General features: G+C 36.6%; 4 protein-coding genes across 12 annotated transcripts in view; 2 read left to right on the forward strand and 2 right to left on the reverse strand.

Annotated features, from left to right (window-relative positions):
• phc1 (polyhomeotic homolog 1) overlaps nucleotides 1-12,579 on the reverse strand; it is a 21,292-nt gene extending 8,713 nt beyond the window's left edge. Inside the window, exons 1-11 of one of the 5 annotated variants that reach the window (XM_067406326.1) lie at nucleotides 12,536-12,579; nucleotides 11,258-11,363; nucleotides 9,763-9,894; nucleotides 9,500-9,683; nucleotides 3,589-3,738; nucleotides 3,342-3,452; nucleotides 2,210-2,287; nucleotides 1,747-1,890; nucleotides 1,408-1,578; nucleotides 697-781; nucleotides 1-54 (exon numbers count right to left, since the gene is read on the reverse strand). The exon at nucleotides 1-54 is cut by the window's left edge and continues 884 nt beyond it. In XM_067406326.1, the coding sequence (XP_067262427.1) occupies nucleotides 1-54; nucleotides 697-781; nucleotides 1,408-1,578; nucleotides 1,747-1,890; nucleotides 2,210-2,287; nucleotides 3,342-3,452; nucleotides 3,589-3,708 (763 nt within the window). In that variant the 5' untranslated portion in view covers nucleotides 3,709-3,738; nucleotides 9,500-9,683; nucleotides 9,763-9,894; nucleotides 11,258-11,363; nucleotides 12,536-12,579. Of the gene's footprint in view, nucleotides 55-696; nucleotides 782-1,407; nucleotides 1,579-1,746; nucleotides 1,891-2,209; nucleotides 2,288-3,341; nucleotides 3,453-3,588; nucleotides 3,739-4,255; nucleotides 4,595-9,499; nucleotides 9,684-9,762; nucleotides 9,898-11,257; nucleotides 11,364-12,535 lie in introns of those variants that run through there. The other 4 variants (XM_067406316.1, XM_067406335.1, XM_067406306.1 and 1 more) reach the window with 4 other exon arrangements.
• On the forward strand, nucleotides 5,446-8,639 carry LOC137033922 (uncharacterized). Its single transcript, XM_067406403.1, has 2 exons — nucleotides 5,446-5,793; nucleotides 6,315-8,639. The coding sequence occupies exon 2, from the start codon at nucleotides 6,358-6,360 to the stop codon at nucleotides 7,939-7,941; it is 1,584 nt and encodes a 527-aa protein (XP_067262504.1). The 5' UTR covers nucleotides 5,446-5,793; nucleotides 6,315-6,357; the 3' UTR covers nucleotides 7,942-8,639.
• rap1gapl (RAP1 GTPase activating protein-like) lies at nucleotides 8,646-15,410 on the forward strand. 5 transcript variants are annotated; one of them, XM_067406357.1, is made up of 19 exons: nucleotides 8,646-9,310; nucleotides 9,414-9,446; nucleotides 9,543-9,636; nucleotides 9,826-9,861; nucleotides 9,992-10,039; nucleotides 11,227-11,424; nucleotides 11,534-11,631; nucleotides 11,746-11,824; nucleotides 11,916-11,969; nucleotides 12,107-12,190; nucleotides 12,342-12,442; nucleotides 12,571-12,700; nucleotides 13,238-13,435; nucleotides 13,830-13,901; nucleotides 14,127-14,213; nucleotides 14,312-14,467; nucleotides 14,589-14,672; nucleotides 14,812-14,822; nucleotides 14,929-15,410. In XM_067406357.1, the coding sequence occupies exons 1-19, from the start codon at nucleotides 9,246-9,248 to the stop codon at nucleotides 14,993-14,995; spliced, it is 1,695 nt and encodes a 564-aa protein (XP_067262458.1). In that variant the 5' UTR covers nucleotides 8,646-9,245; the 3' UTR covers nucleotides 14,996-15,410. The 5 variants fall into 5 exon arrangements, with proteins under 5 accessions (XP_067262458.1, XP_067262466.1, XP_067262483.1 ...); XM_067406365.1 differs by having other exon boundaries at nucleotides 13,265-13,435; XM_067406382.1 differs by lacking the exon at nucleotides 9,414-9,446.
• Nucleotides 15,411-15,968: 558 nt separating this feature from the next.
• rps9 (ribosomal protein S9) lies at nucleotides 15,969-17,829 on the reverse strand. Its single transcript, XM_067406448.1, has 5 exons — nucleotides 17,806-17,829; nucleotides 17,270-17,382; nucleotides 17,065-17,187; nucleotides 16,709-16,895; nucleotides 15,969-16,236 (listed from the first exon to the last, which is right to left on the reverse strand). Exons 2-5 carry the CDS (start codon nucleotides 17,364-17,366, stop codon nucleotides 16,059-16,061), a joined length of 585 nt encoding a protein of 194 aa, XP_067262549.1. The 5' UTR covers nucleotides 17,367-17,382; nucleotides 17,806-17,829; the 3' UTR covers nucleotides 15,969-16,058.
• Between the last annotated feature and the right edge of the window lie 218 nt (nucleotides 17,830-18,047).

Here is an 18,047-nt window from a genome sequence, read left to right on the forward strand (position 1 = left end):
CTGACTGACCAAACTGCTGTTGAGTCTGAGGCTGCTGGTTAATTGGGAATGAACCTTAAAATCAAAGAAAGATAGAGAAACTAGAGTTCATTTCATAGTCAGCGCATTTGGAAATGACGGCAGCAGGAAAGGAAAGGAAAAAAAAAAAAACGACTGATAGGGTGCATGAATGGTTTTTATGGTTTACAAACCTAAAAATTCGCTTTTCTATGACAATATGAAATGAATGGTGAATAATAATATTACACAATATTTTGTCAGATAAGTAAAAATATCTAGCTGGCTGACATGGATGAAATATTTTAAAGCGAGAGTGAAAAAGAAATTGTAAGAATGACCTGTGATAGCCTTGGTAGTATCGATCTGAAATGTTTTGCTCACCAAGACTGCATTTATGTAATCAAATATACAGTAAATATAAATACTGTGAAGTACTGTTTAATTTTTGATTTTTTTTTTTTTTTTTTAAATATAATGTATTTCTGTCATGGAATAAGTCTTCTGATGTCAAAATCTTACTTTTTAATGGGTATATGTGAATAATAAATACATGTAAAGATTACACATTTGAAATTAGAAATATATATATATTTTTTTTGTGTTGGGGCAGGGCAAGTGGAAATCTGAACTACTGGCTCGACAGGGCAAGCAGAAATAACCTGTTGAGGCCTATAATATCTTAACTTTAATCCTTACCACTCGTCTCCTTCCTGTCTGCAAACTCTGTCTTCACAGTAGCCACCCTTGGAGTGGACACGCAACGCATTGCCAAGTTCTGTACCTAAAAAAAGGGAGAGATAAAAGTAATTATGCATGAGCCAAAACAATGAGAAGAGAGAAGGAACAATGATCTCAACACTATGGTCTAACCAGACATAATATGACAGGTTTTCAGGTTTAATGGACCCTTTTCACATTTCTGGGGTTCTAAGAAGCAGATGTCCTCATAGTTGGGTAAACTTCTATAGCGGTAAATAGGAAACGGCAACAAATATAATTTTTGTATTTCCATTTGCTCCAAAAAAAATCTGTGATAGCTTTTGGATGACTTTCCAAAGAAGAAGAAAAATACAAGTCAGAAGAGAGAAAGATGTCAAATTTACCGTCACTCCCTCAGCCGCTGTATTAGAAAAACCCTTGCAGCAGTGTTAGTGTAATTTTTTGTCATTTATTGCCAAGGTAATATAACACAAAGTATAGCATTATAAATTGATTACATTTTTTAAAAATGAAAATATGAAAAACTACTCAATTTGTAATGTTGATAACAGAAAGACACACAAACCAGAAAAATGTCTTGTTGCATGGTGAAATTGTTTAGGAAATATGATTTATAGTACATTGTGTGAGATTAGGACACAATGTAAGAGCTGAGACAGAAATCACTCAAAAGTCCAAATGTCACACCTGATCATTGTCTGACTGGTTATTTGAGGATGTGGGAGTCGTTTCCTGTTGCTGCTGCTGTGGTTGCTGCTGGGGCTGCGGTTGGGCAACCGTTGCCACAGCAGCTGTCGCCGTACCGCCAGGCATGAAAATGAGCTGAGGGGCGAGGGGTGTCTTTAGAGAGCGGTTAACCTGTGGGTGGAAAGACCAGTAAAATTACACCCTTAGGAAAAGAGCGTGCTTGGATAAACAGTACATTAACGTTCACCAGGTGAACAGTTTTATACTGATGTTATTGCAAGTTGTAAAAACATATATTAGGTCTAGGTCTGGATTTAAGCACTATGACAAGGCACTTACTCTCAGGTACATCTGACCCTGTCCACCAGAGTTCCCACCTAACAAAACTGACTGGCTAAGGGCTGTTGATGTTGCCAAGGTGGCAGGTCCTATTGGACGAGGGTTTGACATGGTCCCTCCACCAGAAGTGGTACTTAAGTTCACCTATATATCAAAAAAAAAAAAAAAAAAAAAGTAGATCAGCTTTTATTTAATAAAACATTCCAAAATGATCATCAAAAGCATCAAGCGCACAAACAAAGAATCAAAAACTGAGCATAGTTTCATACTTCGTTATGTTACTCATACATACATAGATATGATACCAATCCACAATCTGATTTCTGACTTGTGATGCATCAACACCAAATGACTTAAGCTGAGGAATGACACTTTTAAAAGCTACATTACAACAAAATTGAACTCCGTTTACATCACTGATCACTGTAAAGCCTATTTAATAGATTTAAAACCAGAGACTCACTGTGCATTGCGCTGTGCTTGTAGCTTGAGAGACACTGTTACTGGGAGAGCTGGACTGACGACTGGCAGCAAGAGTTGCCTGAGAATATAAAAAGGAAATCTCTAAACAACGTTTGCGGAACGACACTACAAGCCTTTTAAAATCTTTAAAGGGTGGTGTACTTTTAGATCTGAAAATAATTAGCAACATATCACATATAAGAACTTAAATGAAAGAATATTTTTTCATTGAATGTTTTAATAATAATAATAATAATAATGGTAATCATAATAGTTAAATAACATCAATAAAACTAAATAATAAACTGATTATTAGTAATATTTTATGGAAATGATACAACTACAATGTTACATGTAAAATAAATACATATGATGTCAAACAATGCTTATATACACTGAATATAAGATATGTTTATTTATATTTAAGCACATACGAAAAACAAGATTACCTACACTACCATTCAAAAGTTTGGGTTGGTAAGACTTTCTAATGTTTTTGAAAGAAGTCTCTTATGTTCACCAAGGTTGAATTTATTTGATCAAGAATGCAGTAAAAACAGTAATATATTGCACAATATTATTACAATTTAACAATTTTCTATTTTAATATCTGCAATTTATTCCTGTGATGCAAAGCTGAATTTTTAGCATCATTACTCCAGTCTTCAGTGTCACATGCTCCTTCAGAAATCATTCTAATATGCTGATTTGGTGCTCAAGAAATATTGCTGCTCAGTATTCTTTGATTAATAGAAAGTTCAAAAGAACAGCATTTTTTGGAATGGAAAAATTTTGTAGCATTATAAATGTTTTACTCTTACTTTTGAAAATTTGAACACACCCTTGTTGAAAAATGTATTAATTTCTTTAAATAAATGAATAGAAAATAAAATACTGTCCCCAAACTTTTGAACAGTTGTATACTTAATTTACACAACCAGTTAAAGATGATGAATACTCTAGTGAAAAACCAGGGCTGAGATTTCAGTCTAATCTGATGCAATTGCTTAAAGATAATTTACATAATTTGGTTGTTTTTAATCATCCACAAGGGCTATTATATCAAATCCTTTTTTTCTGCTGGACAAATTTTTCTTTTTTTTGCATGACATGTTTGACTGAATTATCCAGACCTGTTGCACAGCGGCCAGGTTGTGGAGTTGAGCGCTGTTGATCTGCTGCTGCAGCATCAGCTGCTGGAAGTACTGAGCTGCATTGGGCTGCCTCTGTAATGCCTGCAGTGCCTGGAAATATATTTAAGAGTGCAGACAACTTCATTTCCCAAAAATCAAGACATTCAAAATCACAGATGTGATTAAGTGATTTAAACTAATCTTGAATTTGGCTGTAAGTGTAGTTCGCAGTGGCTTTGCAACCCACCTGCACAGCTTGCCTTTCATAGAGAGACATTTGAGCTATCTGAGTGGGGCGGGAGTTTCCCCCTGATGCTGCATTGCTATTGGCTGAGCTGGAGCTGGTCTGGTCTTCTCCTGCCTCCATGCTCACTGGATGGACGACCAGTCAATCAAACTTTGTAATAGAATACCAGAGAAAAATATGCATAAACAAACGATTTCGAATGGGGTTTTATACTTATATGTCTCATAAAATATCAATTAAAACAGCTAATTATGATAAAACAATGAAGTCGTTTGAACACTTTCGCACAGAACACTTGTTAACTTGTATGTGCCCCAAGTCTTTTAAAATCTTTAGATAGAATATCTTTAAAATAATGCACCGAAATCAAGTAGTTTTAATATACATATTATTAAAAACTAATAAATTGCGGTTTTGGTTATCTGTCATTTGCAAGTGATCGAGGTGCAGCTGCATTAGTTCTGTGCAATATTCACCCATCAGCAAGTTGCGAAGCTTACTAGACAAAATAACACCATACGCAGTCATCTATTTCAACATGTGTATGAGCAGAAGCAATGCATAGGGTGAAAATAAAACCCAATGTCCACTCCCAGTATCTCATCTGCTGCTGCAAAAATGTTGGCGAACTAGCGACTCCCAAAGTGCCAAACAGACAGAATTTTACCTCTGCGATCGGTACTGTTTTTCCTTCCCCCTCTCGTGATGGAAATAACCACCAGGAAATGTTGAGTCCACGGTGCCTGTTATCGAAGTACGATAGTTCCGCTATTTATTTTTTTGCTTTTTTGAGTATTGCTGGAATTCTTCAAACAACGGTGATTGTGATGAGCCTCAAAAAAGCGATGAAACTCCGCCCCGCCCCCCGTACTGTTTACTATTCTTTTTCCGGCGCCAAAAATGACGTCCCAGATAGAAGTCTGCACCGGTGTCTTATAATTACATAATAAAAGTCTCGTCTATCTATCTATCTATCTATCTATCTATCTATCTATCTATCTATCTATCTATCTATCTATCTATCTATCTATCTATCTATCTGTCTGTCTGTCTGTCTGTCTGTCTGTCTGTCTGTCTGTCTGTCTGTCTGTCTGTCTGTCTGTCTGTCTGTCTGTCTGCCTGCCTGCCTGCCTGCCTGCCTGCCTGTCTGTCTGTCTGTCTGTCTGTCTGTCTGTCTGTCTGTCTGTCTGTCTGTCTGCCTGCCTGCCTGCCTGCCTATCTATCTATCTATCTATCTATCTATCTATCTATCTATCTATCTATCTATCTATCTATCTATCTATCTATCTATCTATCTATCTATCTATCTATCTATCTATCTATCTATCTGTCTGTCTGTCTGTCTGTCTGTCTGTCTGCCTGTCTGTCCAATGAATAGATAAATACTGTACATACATGAAATACATAGGCTAATACATGTTAGAGGTTACAAAAAGGATACATGTTTAAAAATCTAGTGGAGTGGAAACTACCAGTGCCAAGTTTTTGAATTTGAAATCAAACATTTTGATCTATCAAATAACAAGTAAAAATATTATGTGTGTACTTTATTTATTTATTTATTTATTTATAAAAATATCAAATGTAAATAAATCAAGTAAAAAGTCTACTGAAACACTTTCATTTTCTACATCTGAGTGTACATATGCTACAGCAAGCAGCACAATATTTTTTCTTTAGAAAAAAAGTTTAAAACATATTTTAAGGTTAATCTTTTTATAAACAATGAATTTCTGAATATCAACAATATAATTTTCTTATAACATTTGTCATGAATATAATTCAATTTTTTTTTTAATAAAAATACTAAATATGTGTTTTGTTTTTAAAAGTCACATTTCTGTCAGTTATGCCTCTTTCATTTGGCCAAACAATGTATTTAAAATATTATTAATATTTTAAAAGATTTTTTAAATTATTCTAATTTATTTAATTTTACAACTTTTATTCTGGAAATTCCAAGTTTCATTTTTGGTATGACTCACACTGACACATAATGATTTACACACAATCTGAACACACATGCAATCAGTTGGATAGAAATGACAGTGTGCCTGTAAAAGACTTTTACATGGCAAGGGCTCATTTACAATCTGGACTGACCTGTTATTCAGCTGACAGATCACCGGCTGACATAAGCACAAACAGGTATATGCGCGTGAAGTCTCGACATGATTTAACTGCTTGAACTAGATGAAAACCTCAGTAAGTATATACTTTCACCACTATTTTAGAAAAGACACTTATTATATATGTTATATATACGCAATATGAGTACTGTCAGGGGAAAATTATGTGTTGTGTAAGAAAATAGATGTAGTCTACCTACACAAATGCTTCAGATTTATAGTTACAAAAACATACAAATGGTTAACATATATTAACATGATATACTGAACAAAAGTGAAGTTTTAACATTTTAAAAGACTTTAAATGTTATGACTAATACGGAATAGAGATCATATGACAGGTTGAGACACATGCAAATTTCCAGGTTCCATATTTGGATACAATAATGATTCAGCACCTCTGACTTTAAAGTGTTGGTTTACCCTAACAACATTTTTTAGATTTATATCACCATTATAATGAATTAAAGATATATTTAATTTAACATTTATCATAAAATATGTTGTATTTCTTATTTATTTCAAATTATTCAGATGATTAATTGAATAACAATGATTTTTTTGTACTTTAATCTCTGCAATGCTAATGTTTTCTAGGTGTAAAGAATTTTTTAGTTAAAAAAAAAACAACAAAAAAAACATGGATACCAAAAAATCCAGGGTGTGGTCTACAGAAGCAGAGGCTGGTGCAGGGAAAGATGGGAGACAGAAGAGGGAAAATGGGTTGGATAGGCAGAAGGGATGTAGTAATGTTGATGAGGTAGAACTGAAAATAAGGATGGAGGTCGGCTTGACTGGAAATACAGGTGGAAAGAATGAAAGACGAACACAAAACCAGGCTTTAAGACATGCTACAAAGGGACAAAGTCAAATAAAGCATTTGAGAGTGGGGGTATCTGGGAGTGGAAAGACAACTTCCAAAGAACAGATGAACAATGAAACAAAGGGGCAATCGAGGAATGAAGACTTACTAAAAAAACATGTGAGTGTAAAAAGGCCCACTAAAGGACCACAACTGGATGTCAGGGCTGATGCCAGAGTTGGGAGCAGTTTGAAACCAGGGTATGGGCACCAGTCTAGGGTTTTTTTGCAGGAAAAAGCGCAGCCTGGTTCCAGATTGGCAACCAGCTCTGGCACCAGCCCCAGTGGAATATCAGTAAGTGACTACCAAGTACTTCTAAAGTCACTCCGCATTAACCTGCCCAAAGGTGTTTTGAATCCTAAAGTCATCAGACTATCACAGAATGCAGGCATCATTCAGAAGGCCCAGGATATTGTAACAGAGCTGGAAAAATTCAAGCTTGAGTTTAACAGCATTCCTCGCCTTGGCTGCCGGGAACTTAAAAACTCACTGTCACTGAAAGACAATGGAAAAGTTCTTGAAATCACAGTGATGATTTTCTTTGAAAAAAGAGAACATACCGAGGCAAAACTAAGAGCACAGTGGAGAGATAATGTATCAAACACAAGCTGTGGATTCAGGTTCAGAGACAAATACAAGACAAATCCCATCTCCACACCCACTATGTATGCTACAACACAGACAAGGAGCTGGAGACATTTAGAAGTTGGAGACAATCTTGCAAACATTTCTGAGGGAGTGACAGTGAATGTCCGTGACATTGAGAGCAAAGACTATAGTGATGAGTCAGCTCTCTGGAAGACCTCCTCTCCACAAAGGTTCGGCAAATATTTCCAGAACCCAGGAGATGAACGCGAATGCCTCAAGTTCTACCATGAGCTGCATGAAATTGGTACAAACAAGAGAGTGAGGTACACCAAAGGTAACAAAGTAGAGTTTGGATTCCTCTCTGGAAGAATAGACTTCTTAGCAGAAATAAAAGGGGAAAAACGTGAAAAAATGGTGATTGAATGTAAAGGAACTACTGGAGATATGATAAGCAAAGTCTTCACTAAACCAAAAAATGGTGGTCGTTGCGCACATCTGATTGAAACACATGACTACTGCTATCAAGTTCAGGCCTACATGTACATCTTAAACAGGGTAGCAACACAAACAAAAGGCTTCACCTCTGACAGAGCCGTCATGGTGATCAGACATTACCACAAGAATGGGCAAGAACCCAGAGATTTCTACTGGAATTACTTGAGGAAGAATGAAGCAATACAGCAGAAAATTGATGAACTGTGTGTTTTCTGTGAAGAAGAGGTTCTGGCCTGTTTCCTGGCTGTTCTAAATCTGGTATTCCAGAAAGACACATAACACTTCAGAAGAACTTCTAGAAGTTATGTTATGTCTCAGTGCTGCAGCAATGCATGAAAGCATTCATGAGAACTTACAAAATTAAATGTGCTTGTAAGGTCAGAAACAAAACATATTACAAAATATGATGTTGCTAAAATAGATTTTATAAGAATAAGGAACTATATAAAGCATAGTTATGGTTTTATTTCTCCATAGGCCAGTAATTCACACACCAGCCAGGATTAATATAGTTTTGAATATAAAGAAATAGACAATACCATTCTAAAGTAAGATTTTTGCGTATTATTGATTATTGCTATTGCTGATGTTTAGGGACTGAGTTTCAATATTTCAAACTATTATGTTTCTAAGCAAACCGAGTTATGATTTTCCAATACAAGTAGGCAAAAACTCCTTCAAGTGGACTAGTAAACACATGTTCTGATGTCAGTTTAAAAAAAATAAGGTAAAAAAAAACAAACAATTGCAGGTAAAAAAAAAAATTAAATGTAATATTTTAGTAAGTGTTTTATTTAAATTGTTTTTATTTTTATGATTTGTCATATGCCCATGAACCCGCCTGCAGTTCTAAAATAAAATACATTGTAAACATTTTGTATGAAATTTTCACTGTACATTTTATATTTATAATATGTAAATAAAATGCTAAATTGTTAAAGATTCCGGTCAAACAAACGTTATTTGAGAGTCTGCCCCCTTTTCAACATCACTTTTTCATTTCTCTATTTTCTCGCCAGTTAAGTCTCTTGACCCCTCTCTCTCTCTCCCTTCCTCTTTTTCCTGCTCCCTCCCTCTCTCCCCTGCTGCCTTGCCTCCTCTCTCTAAGAGAGTTTGGTCAATAATTGATGAATCTTGCTTACTGAAAGGGTAACAGGTCTATAGCAATAGTCCATTGCCCATTCATGTATCTTTCCCTCCTCCCAGAGCAGGTTTTTTGAGAGGCTGTATAAATGCTACACAAACGCTTTTAAACGATTTCAGTGAGCAAATATTCACCATTGTATCTATTCAAAGCCTTTTAGTTGGCCTGTATATGTGCAGTAGTTCACCGACCTCTAATGTCAGTGGCAGGAGATGGGCATGCAAGAGTTATTCCTGTCAGTCAACAGGCAGCAGGAGACAAGGAAGGATGTAGGGAGAGATTAAATGAGAGAGTAGCAGGGGGCAGAGAGAAAAGAGAGAGAGAGAGTGATACACATGCACACACAGAGACAGAGAGAAGCAGTTAATTCCTTATCAGGAGTGATGGCCTGCATGCCTGGTTAGCATATTTCTGTGGCTGTCGGTAATAAACACGTACCATGGAGGGGAGAAATGAGAAGTTGTTCTCCAGAAAAAGAAGTTTCACATTCGGAGCCTATGGCGGGTGAGTGGACATGACAAGTAACATTCAGCCACTACTGTAATTTGAACACAATGCTGTCTGAATTAAGGATTTCTGTCATGTTCCGTGTTTATTCTGTGTGCAGGATTGATAAATTCATCACTGGAAATGAGAGCAGGTCAGCTTACAGTTTGGGTTTGTTGCTGTGCTCAGGTGTCTGGACTCAGTTACCACATGCAGACTTTTCCAGAACGCTTGTTTCTGTGTGTTACAGCTGTGCAGAATCCATGGGTCACAGCATACTGGATATTTTGGATTCCCCCTCCAGTGAGGCTAAGCCACTCACTTCTGCGCCGTCCAGTCAGAAGGTAAGAAATCTCCTGTTTTAGATGTTTTGAAGATGTTGAAAATGAAACTATGGAGACAGTAAATGAATCTCATTGGTGGAGAAACTAGACAAATTGCATTCTGTATTGATAATATTCTGATTATACCTTGTCGGGTGCATTATCTGAGACATTCACTGTTTCTGTCATTCCCTCGTCATTTCTCGGCAGGTCACTGAGTTGTTTGCAATCATAGAAAAGCTACAGGTAACATCGTCATCTTTCTCTCTTTCTCTCCACCTTCTTCGGCAGAGTAAACAACACAGTATAAATACAGTACGGTTGTCTTGATCTGTCGCAATGATGGTGATTTCTCTGTGGTCGTGTTTTTTTGCAGGGTAGCAGATTGGATGAACAACGTTGTGAGTTTCCACCACCTCTGAGGGTAGGGTTTTTTACCAAAAAAATATCCATGAATGGTGGTTACCCAAAACTATTTGTTTATGTGAAAGTTTCAGTATATATAGAATTATTTTAGCAAATTATAAGGGGTGTTTCTTCAACTTTAAGCACTTTTATGTTCCAGGTTTTATTCTTTTTGATAAACAAAGGTCACATAAAAAATGTCAGGTTTTATATGTATTTATTTTTTAAAGTGTTTTACCTCCTTTATTACAAAAATGTTAGAAATGTCATTTCCATCATAGAATACTATTAAACACAGTGCACACTTTGAGATGTGGTGGAAGTTTTGGGTGTTAGGAATTTTTAGAGGAACAATTAAAAAAAGAGAGTAAAAAGCATGACTTAAGAGAGTTTGTTTTCTAATAGTCCAGAGGGCTAAAAGTGCCTGTAGATGAAGAAACACCCTCATATACATACTTATAAAATACAAACATACAATTCAAAAGTTTGGGATCCGTAATTTAAAGAAATTAATACTTATATTCAGCAAAGACATTTTAAATGGAACAAAGGTGACAATAAAGACCATGTTATAAATGAATTCTAATTAAATAAATGCAGTTACATTTTATTTTAATGTGTCTGTGTTACAGTGTAATTATATATTTAAGTTCCGAGTAACAGCAATTAACTACATGTACTTACTTTAGGGTTAGTCACATGTAAATATGCATAATTTATAGTTATTACTACAGTAACTACATGTAATATGTGTAACGGACACAGTAAAGTAAAGTGTTACCATAAATGCTGTTCTTTTGAACTTTCTATGAATCAAAGAATCCTGGAAAAAAACGTATTACGGTTTCCACAAAAATATTAAGCAGCACAACCGCTTTCAACATTGCTAAAATAATAAATGTTTCTTGAGCACCAAATCATCATATTAGAGTGATTCCTGAAGGATCAGGTGACAGAAAAATGGAGTAATGGCTGCTGGAAATTCAGCTATACCACCACAGGAATAAAGTATATTCAAATAGATTTTTTTTTTTTTTTTTGTAATAATACTTTACATTATTAGTGTTTTTATTTCAATAAATTAAAAAAAAAACATGCAGACTTAGTAAACATCTTTAAAAAACATTAAAAAAAACTTGCTGACCCCAAACCTTTGAACCATATAGTTTCAAGTTCCCACTTTCACATTCACTATTGATCACTCAGACACGGCTGTTAAAGATTGGAGATGGATTACCTCTCATCCTGCCCCCTAAATCTGGAGGTTATTGGATCGACCCTCCCCTGGATAGACACGTGGAGACCAGCCCTACTCTCTCACAGGGGGGATTTGGTCTGGAGAGCTATGACATCATGGAGAGAGACAGTGAAGCTAAAGTCTATCAGGAATTCTTCCGCCATAGAGTCAGTGATCTTTTCTCTTCTTCTTTTTTATTTGGAATACATCAACTCACACACTAAATAGTTTGAATGTTTTTATTATTTTCATGCCTTTCTTTCATCTTTGCTGCAGTATCACCATTCGTTCACTGCCTGTGACCCCTCTCTTGGGCCCCTGGTTTTATCTGTTTGTCTTGAGGAAGAGGAAAATCGCCTGAGAGTCATTCTGAGGTGTATTTTGTGACCACCTTACATGTCATTCATTATGATGATTTGCAGTAATAACTGCCTGTACAAGACCATCCTGCTTAGTTTTCTTCTCTTTTGTTTTTTTTATTTTATCAGAATGAAAGAGTGCTCAATTCATGGCACATTCTCTGTTTCTCTCTTTCAACAATTCCCCACGGCAGTGGAGCTGGCAAAGGTATCTCACAAGCACGCAACCGGATTTACTAGATTCACACATGAATGAAAGTGAATAGAAGATTGATAAGCTTTGATTTGTTTTCTTTAAGATGCTGTGCTCAAGTGTCAGCGTGTCATGTTTTGAGGCTGTGAGTTACTTAAAGGTACATCTTCACTCTTGTCAAAGTGCTAACTTGCAATTCTTGATTTATAAACTGACAAATTCAGTTCAAAGCAAAAACTTTTCTTATACAATCAATGCAAATGTCATCCATCTTCTCTTTTCCATCTGCATCAAAAGGCCCCAGAGATCATAATGGCATTTGATGAACACAGGGTGTCACAAAACTTTAAATTTGGTGTCTTATACCAGAGAGAAGGACAGGTATGCTTTTACAAAAATATGGTTTACTTCCTGTAACATGTTCACCTGTTTTCTAATTCCAGCTTTGCTAGTTTGACGAATTAAAAGCCTAAATGGATAATTGTAATTTCTTGTTACTGTTACATTATTATTTTGTTTTTATGTGATGTAGTTAACAGAGGAAGATATTCTCAGTAACACTGAGGAAAGTGAGGAGTTTTTGGAGTTTTTATCAATACTCGGGCAGACAGTCAAACTGCAAGGATTTACTGGGTAAGAGGGTTAGGAGGACTCACTCCTATTGATATTGATTAATATCAATATCGATATCAACATCAATAACACTAATTTGAAATGTGTTGTCACCTGTCAAAAGAACATCAACATTTTCCATCTCTTAGCTTCAGGGGAGGTCTGGATGTCTCTCATGGCCAGACAGGAAATGAAGCAGTTTTCACTTCCTTCCATGGACGAGAGATTATGTTCCATGTTGCCACTAAACTGCCGTTCACAGAAGGAGATACACAACAGGTGAAATTTAATTAATGTTTTTTGAATGTAAATAATCAATTAACCTTTTACCAACCTTCTGTATCAAAATGCGTTATAATGCATGCTAATAGCACGACTCTGTTTTGATTTTAAGCAACATTTCAACAATAGAAAAAAGAATTTAATATTGAGTAACTTACATTTTAGACACAATATTGATAGTTACTTAATGTATTTTGCATCGCCAATGAAAATTTTCCAAAAAAAGGTCCAATCTGTGTTTTACAGCAACACACAGTAGTGGTGATTCGTTTCCGAATGAATCAATCAGTGTGGTTGATTGAACAAATCTATCGAGTCATTTGTTTCGTCCATGAACGAATCAGCTTCAGTGAATGAATCAATGATTCACTGAACCGGTCACTGTTGTCGTTAGCTACTTGTGTATCGATATGCAAAAAGACCAGTGAAATCCTCTACCACTAATACACAGAATGGAACAATCACAGACAGGCGGGGTGATATAATGCTCTAATATCCTTCATAAAAACAATCTTCTTTTCTCTTTAATTACAGCTCTACTCTTCTGTTTTCCCCTCTCAGTTACAGAGAAAGAGACACATTGGGAATGATATTGTTGCCCTGGTATATCAGGAGGGTCACACTCCCTTCATTTCGGATGTGATCAGATCCCACTTCTTGCATTGTTTTATTGCAGTGCGGAGAATAAAGAGAGAAAATGAGGGAGAAGGAGGAGATGGAGGATCATTTCAGGTAAAACAAAACAAAACAAAACAAAAAACCTTTTTTGCTTTTTTCAAAACTCTTTTTTAATAATTTTATTTCATAGATTTATTTCAATAAAAAATACATATTTTAGAGAACACAAAAAAAAAAGAACAATAGGGAATAAGGTGAAAAAAATAAAACAGAATTTACAATTTACTTAAAATTGGAAGAAGTTTTTTTAATGGAGATTTTTTGAATTGACAGTAAACGTAAATCCGAAGCAAATACTTTACAGTTAGGTTTAAATTTAGGGTATCTTGCTTGTCAATGTGGTATTTACCCATCATACAAATACAATTTAATGTATCATCTAGCTCCTGTCAAGACATCAGATTGAAAATGTGTACCACAGTTTCAAAACCTCTTGTTTGATTGACAGGTATCAGTCACCGCTAGGGAGGATGTGCCCCCATTTGGCCCACCCCTTCCTACACCACCCATTTTTACCGAGGTGAGACCACATGACTTATTACAATTCTGAGGTTTCAGCAAGGCAGCTTTCAACTTTCTTACATCAGTACAATTATTTACCGTTTGATCTTAAATAAGAAACATGATAGACCTGCTACATTTCCTTTGCCATATGTGAATGTTTGTAAATTAAAAAAAAAATCAACCAAAACATGCAAATCATATTTTATATCTCCATGACAATGCTCTGAATTTCTAATTCCAGGGCTCAGTTTTAAGAGAGTTCCTTTTGACCAAACTTATAAACGCTGAAATCTCTTGTTACAAGGCCGAGAAATTCAGTCGACTGGAGGTAACCAGATATAAAACACCTGAACTAAGCATTGACTTATATTAACAGCCTCATTTTATAACACTTGTGCTTCCATTTCTCTCCTTTTGTGATCTCAGTTACGTACACGTTCATCTCTCTTGGAAGCATTGCGATCTGAACTGTCTTCCCGCTCCCAATGCATGTTGGGAGAGCCGTCACTGCCTGGCATCCCCCTCACTGAAGGAGGGAGGAGTGTTCCAGAGGGTGGTGGAGGATTCATTGAGAACTTTAAGGTAGATAATCTCAGATCAATAGACTATAGGCCTTGATATTGTTACTGGATTGTGCTTGTTACTGTTTGACATTAAAATAAGCATCAAATCAATCACTTTAAGTCTCCCTCACCATCTTAAGAGAGCTATTAGAGTGCGAAGCCACTCGTTTGATACCTTGGGAGTACCAAAGAAGGCAGGTGGTGTAACAGGGCAGCGACCAAAGGTCAGCAAATACCTGCAACACACTAATGTTTTCTTAATACATAATAAGTGAACAAGTAAAATGTTCATTATTTTTTATCATTTTGCTAAAGTATGACCATATTTTAATTTTTTTTCTCACTACTAAAACACTGGAAAAGGATGGTGAAAGGTAAGAACAAATATATGAATATTTTACAATTTACCTGTTAAGTGCAAAGCAACTTACAGCTTCTCACACAAGTTGTGTATAGTTTCATATTTTACCTCACTCACAGCGAGCAGACAAGCAGCGTGGGATACACTGAGATGAGAGGTCAAACCAGCCCCCAGGACGACCTATAGATGACGGTTGTGTTACTCTTTCGGCCTTAAGCACAAAAAAGACTTAAAGACTTCAGAAGACCTCAAGATAGGTGCTTACCATCCATTAAAGAGTGCAAAGCACAATTAAGTAAATAGATTTTACTAATACTTTGTGTATTAAGGTAAGTTGTGACTAGCTGCAAGTGCAATCATAAAGATATGAATATAAGATTTCAGATATTGTATATTATCATTTGAATGTCTTCTTTGAAGTGGCATAGTTAAAATTCAGTGGCTGCTTATAACTGATGTACACCAGTGAAGATGGGTGTAATTTCTGGAAATGAACAAACTATTTTTCTGAAATGTATTCATCCAACTGTAATTAAATATTTAAGTGTATTTCAAATAGATTTCAGTTTGATCTGCAAATGAGAGACCCAATAAATGTGATTAAAACATTTCATGTATTAACCTGCCAGGCCCAGGTTGGGGAAATTCTGAATTTTTTTTATCCACCAAATGTATAAATCTACCCACCTCATGCACAAGATGTTAATCACTTCCAATTATTAGTTGTACAGATTTGTTGCTTTATATTGTAAACAGACTTAATTTTATGTAAAAAAAACCCCACAAATAGCCTTATTTACTGCACTTTGTTACTCTAGTCATTTACTTTTAACAGCTAATGAATCAAATTACACATCCACAGGAAATAGCTTACATCTGCATTGAAAACTAAGGTGGAACCAGGAGTTGGAGCTACAATTGACCATATCCCACAGTAATACACTTAACATGTTTCAACTCCATCAGAAAAATAAGACTTTCAAACAAAACCCTTAGGTTAATTTGTAAACCCTTCAGCTAAATGACAGCATTCAGGGAAATTCATTCAAGTTCATGTCATTTCATCATGGTCCATAAATGATCATTCATTCTAAATAGTTATGTTTTAACTCCGTTAATACAAACATGTCGCACTCGAAAAGGACAAGCAAAAGACAACTTGGAATAAACCATTTTTATTGAAAACTTAAGGGAAAAGAGAAAAAAAGCAAGCACTGCTGAGTCTCTCCACCCCCTGAAAGGAAAGCGTTTAATCCTCCTCTTCGTCATCACCACCTCCAGCACCACCCTGGGCCTTCTTGGCGTTCTTTCTCTTCACGCGGCCAGGGCGACCGCCACCGTATGGAGAGCGGAGAGAGAAGTCAATGTGCTTCTGGCTGTCCAGCCTCACCACAAAGGAAGGGATGTTCACAACCTGCTTGCGCACCCTGCAGAACAGCAGCAGAAAAATAAAAATGTAGCCACATGAACTTAAGGCTATTCGCTTCAGGAACTGATGTTGCTCATCTCAAGGCCTCATTCACGAGGAATTCTTGACACCACTGACAATCTGACGGTTTTACGTTTAATCACTGGCCAAGAGAAATGTAGCGATTACAGTAGAAGACCTGCCAAAGTGCCCACGTATATTACCTGGTAGACTCTGTTTCGTGCAATAAAGCACCCCAGACGTCATGGAAAGCTCTGGGTTTTGGACTTTTATTACACGCAAAGGTATACGGTTTAATTACCGAATTGACCTTGCAGAATATCTCATTCCCACTCACCGGGAGGAGTTTAAACATGGTCAGCTAATGAAAGAGGAAGAAAACCTCAATGCAATTGTTCAGGGAAATAGTTTACAATTTTAAGTCCTAAACTATGAGGGTTCTACACATCCTGCATATTTATGCATCTTACCGGATGTGCCTCTGACGGATGAGCACACGTGCGTGGTGGATGCTCTTGGCAAGGCCAAGCTTGAAGACCTGGGTCTGCAGCCTCCTCTCCAAGAAATCCTCCACTTTCAAGCCCAAAATGTAATCGAGCTTCATCTTGCCCTCATCCAGCACTCCAATGCGCACCAGACGCCTAAGCAAAGCATTACCTAAAATATAAACAAACTGTGAGGGGAAAGTGATATACGCAATACAGAACATGAAAGTTATAAGCAATTAAATGGCCTCATTCACGAGGAATTCTTGGCAGCACTGACAATCTGACATAATATTTTAATCATTGGCCACTTAGTTTCAAATATAAGTCACAATTCAAACCTTCAAAGAGACGTCTAGCATCCTTCTCATCCAGAGTGAGAAGCTCTCTGGCAGCCTTGCGGATTTTGGCCAGAGTGAACTTCACCCGCCAGACCTCTCTCTTGTTCCTGAGTCCATACTCGCCTATGGGGGAAAAAAAGGTTTTAAAATTATATACAAACCTCATTAAGGACACAAGTTCTCGCTTCATTAATTTTGTCCTCACCAATGAGCTTCAACTCCTGGTCGAGACGTGACTTCTCGAAGGGACGTCTGGGGGTGACGTATGTCTTACTACAAACCCAACTCCTGGCAACCGGCATGGCGACTTATTGACGCCTGTGAATTAAAATTAAAATTAAATTAAATATATATTTAAGCTTCAACACTTAACCAACAGAGCGTTTCCTCTCAACTTGGCAATCGCGTAAGCCTTCGTATCAAAACGTTTTATACTGGATCATGGCTTCAAATTTTAGCTTAAGAACCTTGTTGTAGTCAATCGTTCTAAGAGAAACTTAATTTAACATAAATATGAGCATGAGATCACTTCATGACCAGGCCAGAAAGCCTTGTGGAAACACGTTGCGCTACACCGCGCATTAAAGCTCGTTTCTCCGCATGTTGTAACCTACTAAAACACTGGACGTGTAAAAAACACTCACTTACTATAGAAACGTTTCTCAATGTTCAATTATACACATACAAAACACGAGCGGCGAGAAATTATGACAGAAATAGGGAGGAACCAGCCGCCATTACCTGTCTGTGTCAGGCTCGCAAAGTAAAGAGAACGTGCTCTCGGCCTTCCCGGACATTTATAGGCGGCTTTTAAACTACAGTACCCAGAAAGCTTTGCGTCTTCCGTTAAAATAACTATTTATGAATTATTTGCTTCCGCCTACTGGGCAAAATGCGCATTTCAATTAAAGAACAGATAAATTATTTGATGTCGATTATTCACAAAGGAATTAAAAACGCCTTACTATTCAGAACTGGGCGAA

Source organism: Chanodichthys erythropterus, chromosome 2, assembly GCF_024489055.1.
Source record: "Chanodichthys erythropterus isolate Z2021 chromosome 2, ASM2448905v1, whole genome shotgun sequence".
NCBI classification, from domain to species: domain Eukaryota; kingdom Metazoa; phylum Chordata; class Actinopteri; order Cypriniformes; family Xenocyprididae; genus Chanodichthys; species Chanodichthys erythropterus.

Coding starts and splice junctions, on each gene's coding strand:
- rps9 (XM_067406448.1), bottom strand. CDS start 17,366: ATGCCGGTTGCCAGGAGTTGGGTTTGTAGTAAGACATACGTCACCCCC. Junction 17,188..17,269: donor CCAGGAGTTGAAGCTCATTG/GTGAGGACAAAA, acceptor TTTCCCCCATAG/GCGAGTATGGACTCAGGAAC. Junction 16,896..17,064: donor TGCTAGACGTCTCTTTGAAG/GTTTGAATTGTG, acceptor TTTATATTTTAG/GTAATGCTTTGCTTAGGCGT.
- LOC137033922 (XM_067406403.1), top strand. CDS start 6,358: ATGGATACCAAAAAATCCAGGGTGTGGTCTACAGAAGCAGAGGCTGGT.
- rap1gapl (XM_067406357.1), top strand. CDS start 9,246: ATGGAGGGGAGAAATGAGAAGTTGTTCTCCAGAAAAAGAAGTTTCACA. Junction 13,902..14,126: donor CACCACCCATTTTTACCGAG/GTGAGACCACAT, acceptor TTCTAATTCCAG/GGCTCAGTTTTAAGAGAGTT. Junction 14,468..14,588: donor GATTCATTGAGAACTTTAAG/GTAGATAATCTC, acceptor CACCATCTTAAG/AGAGCTATTAGAGTGCGAAG.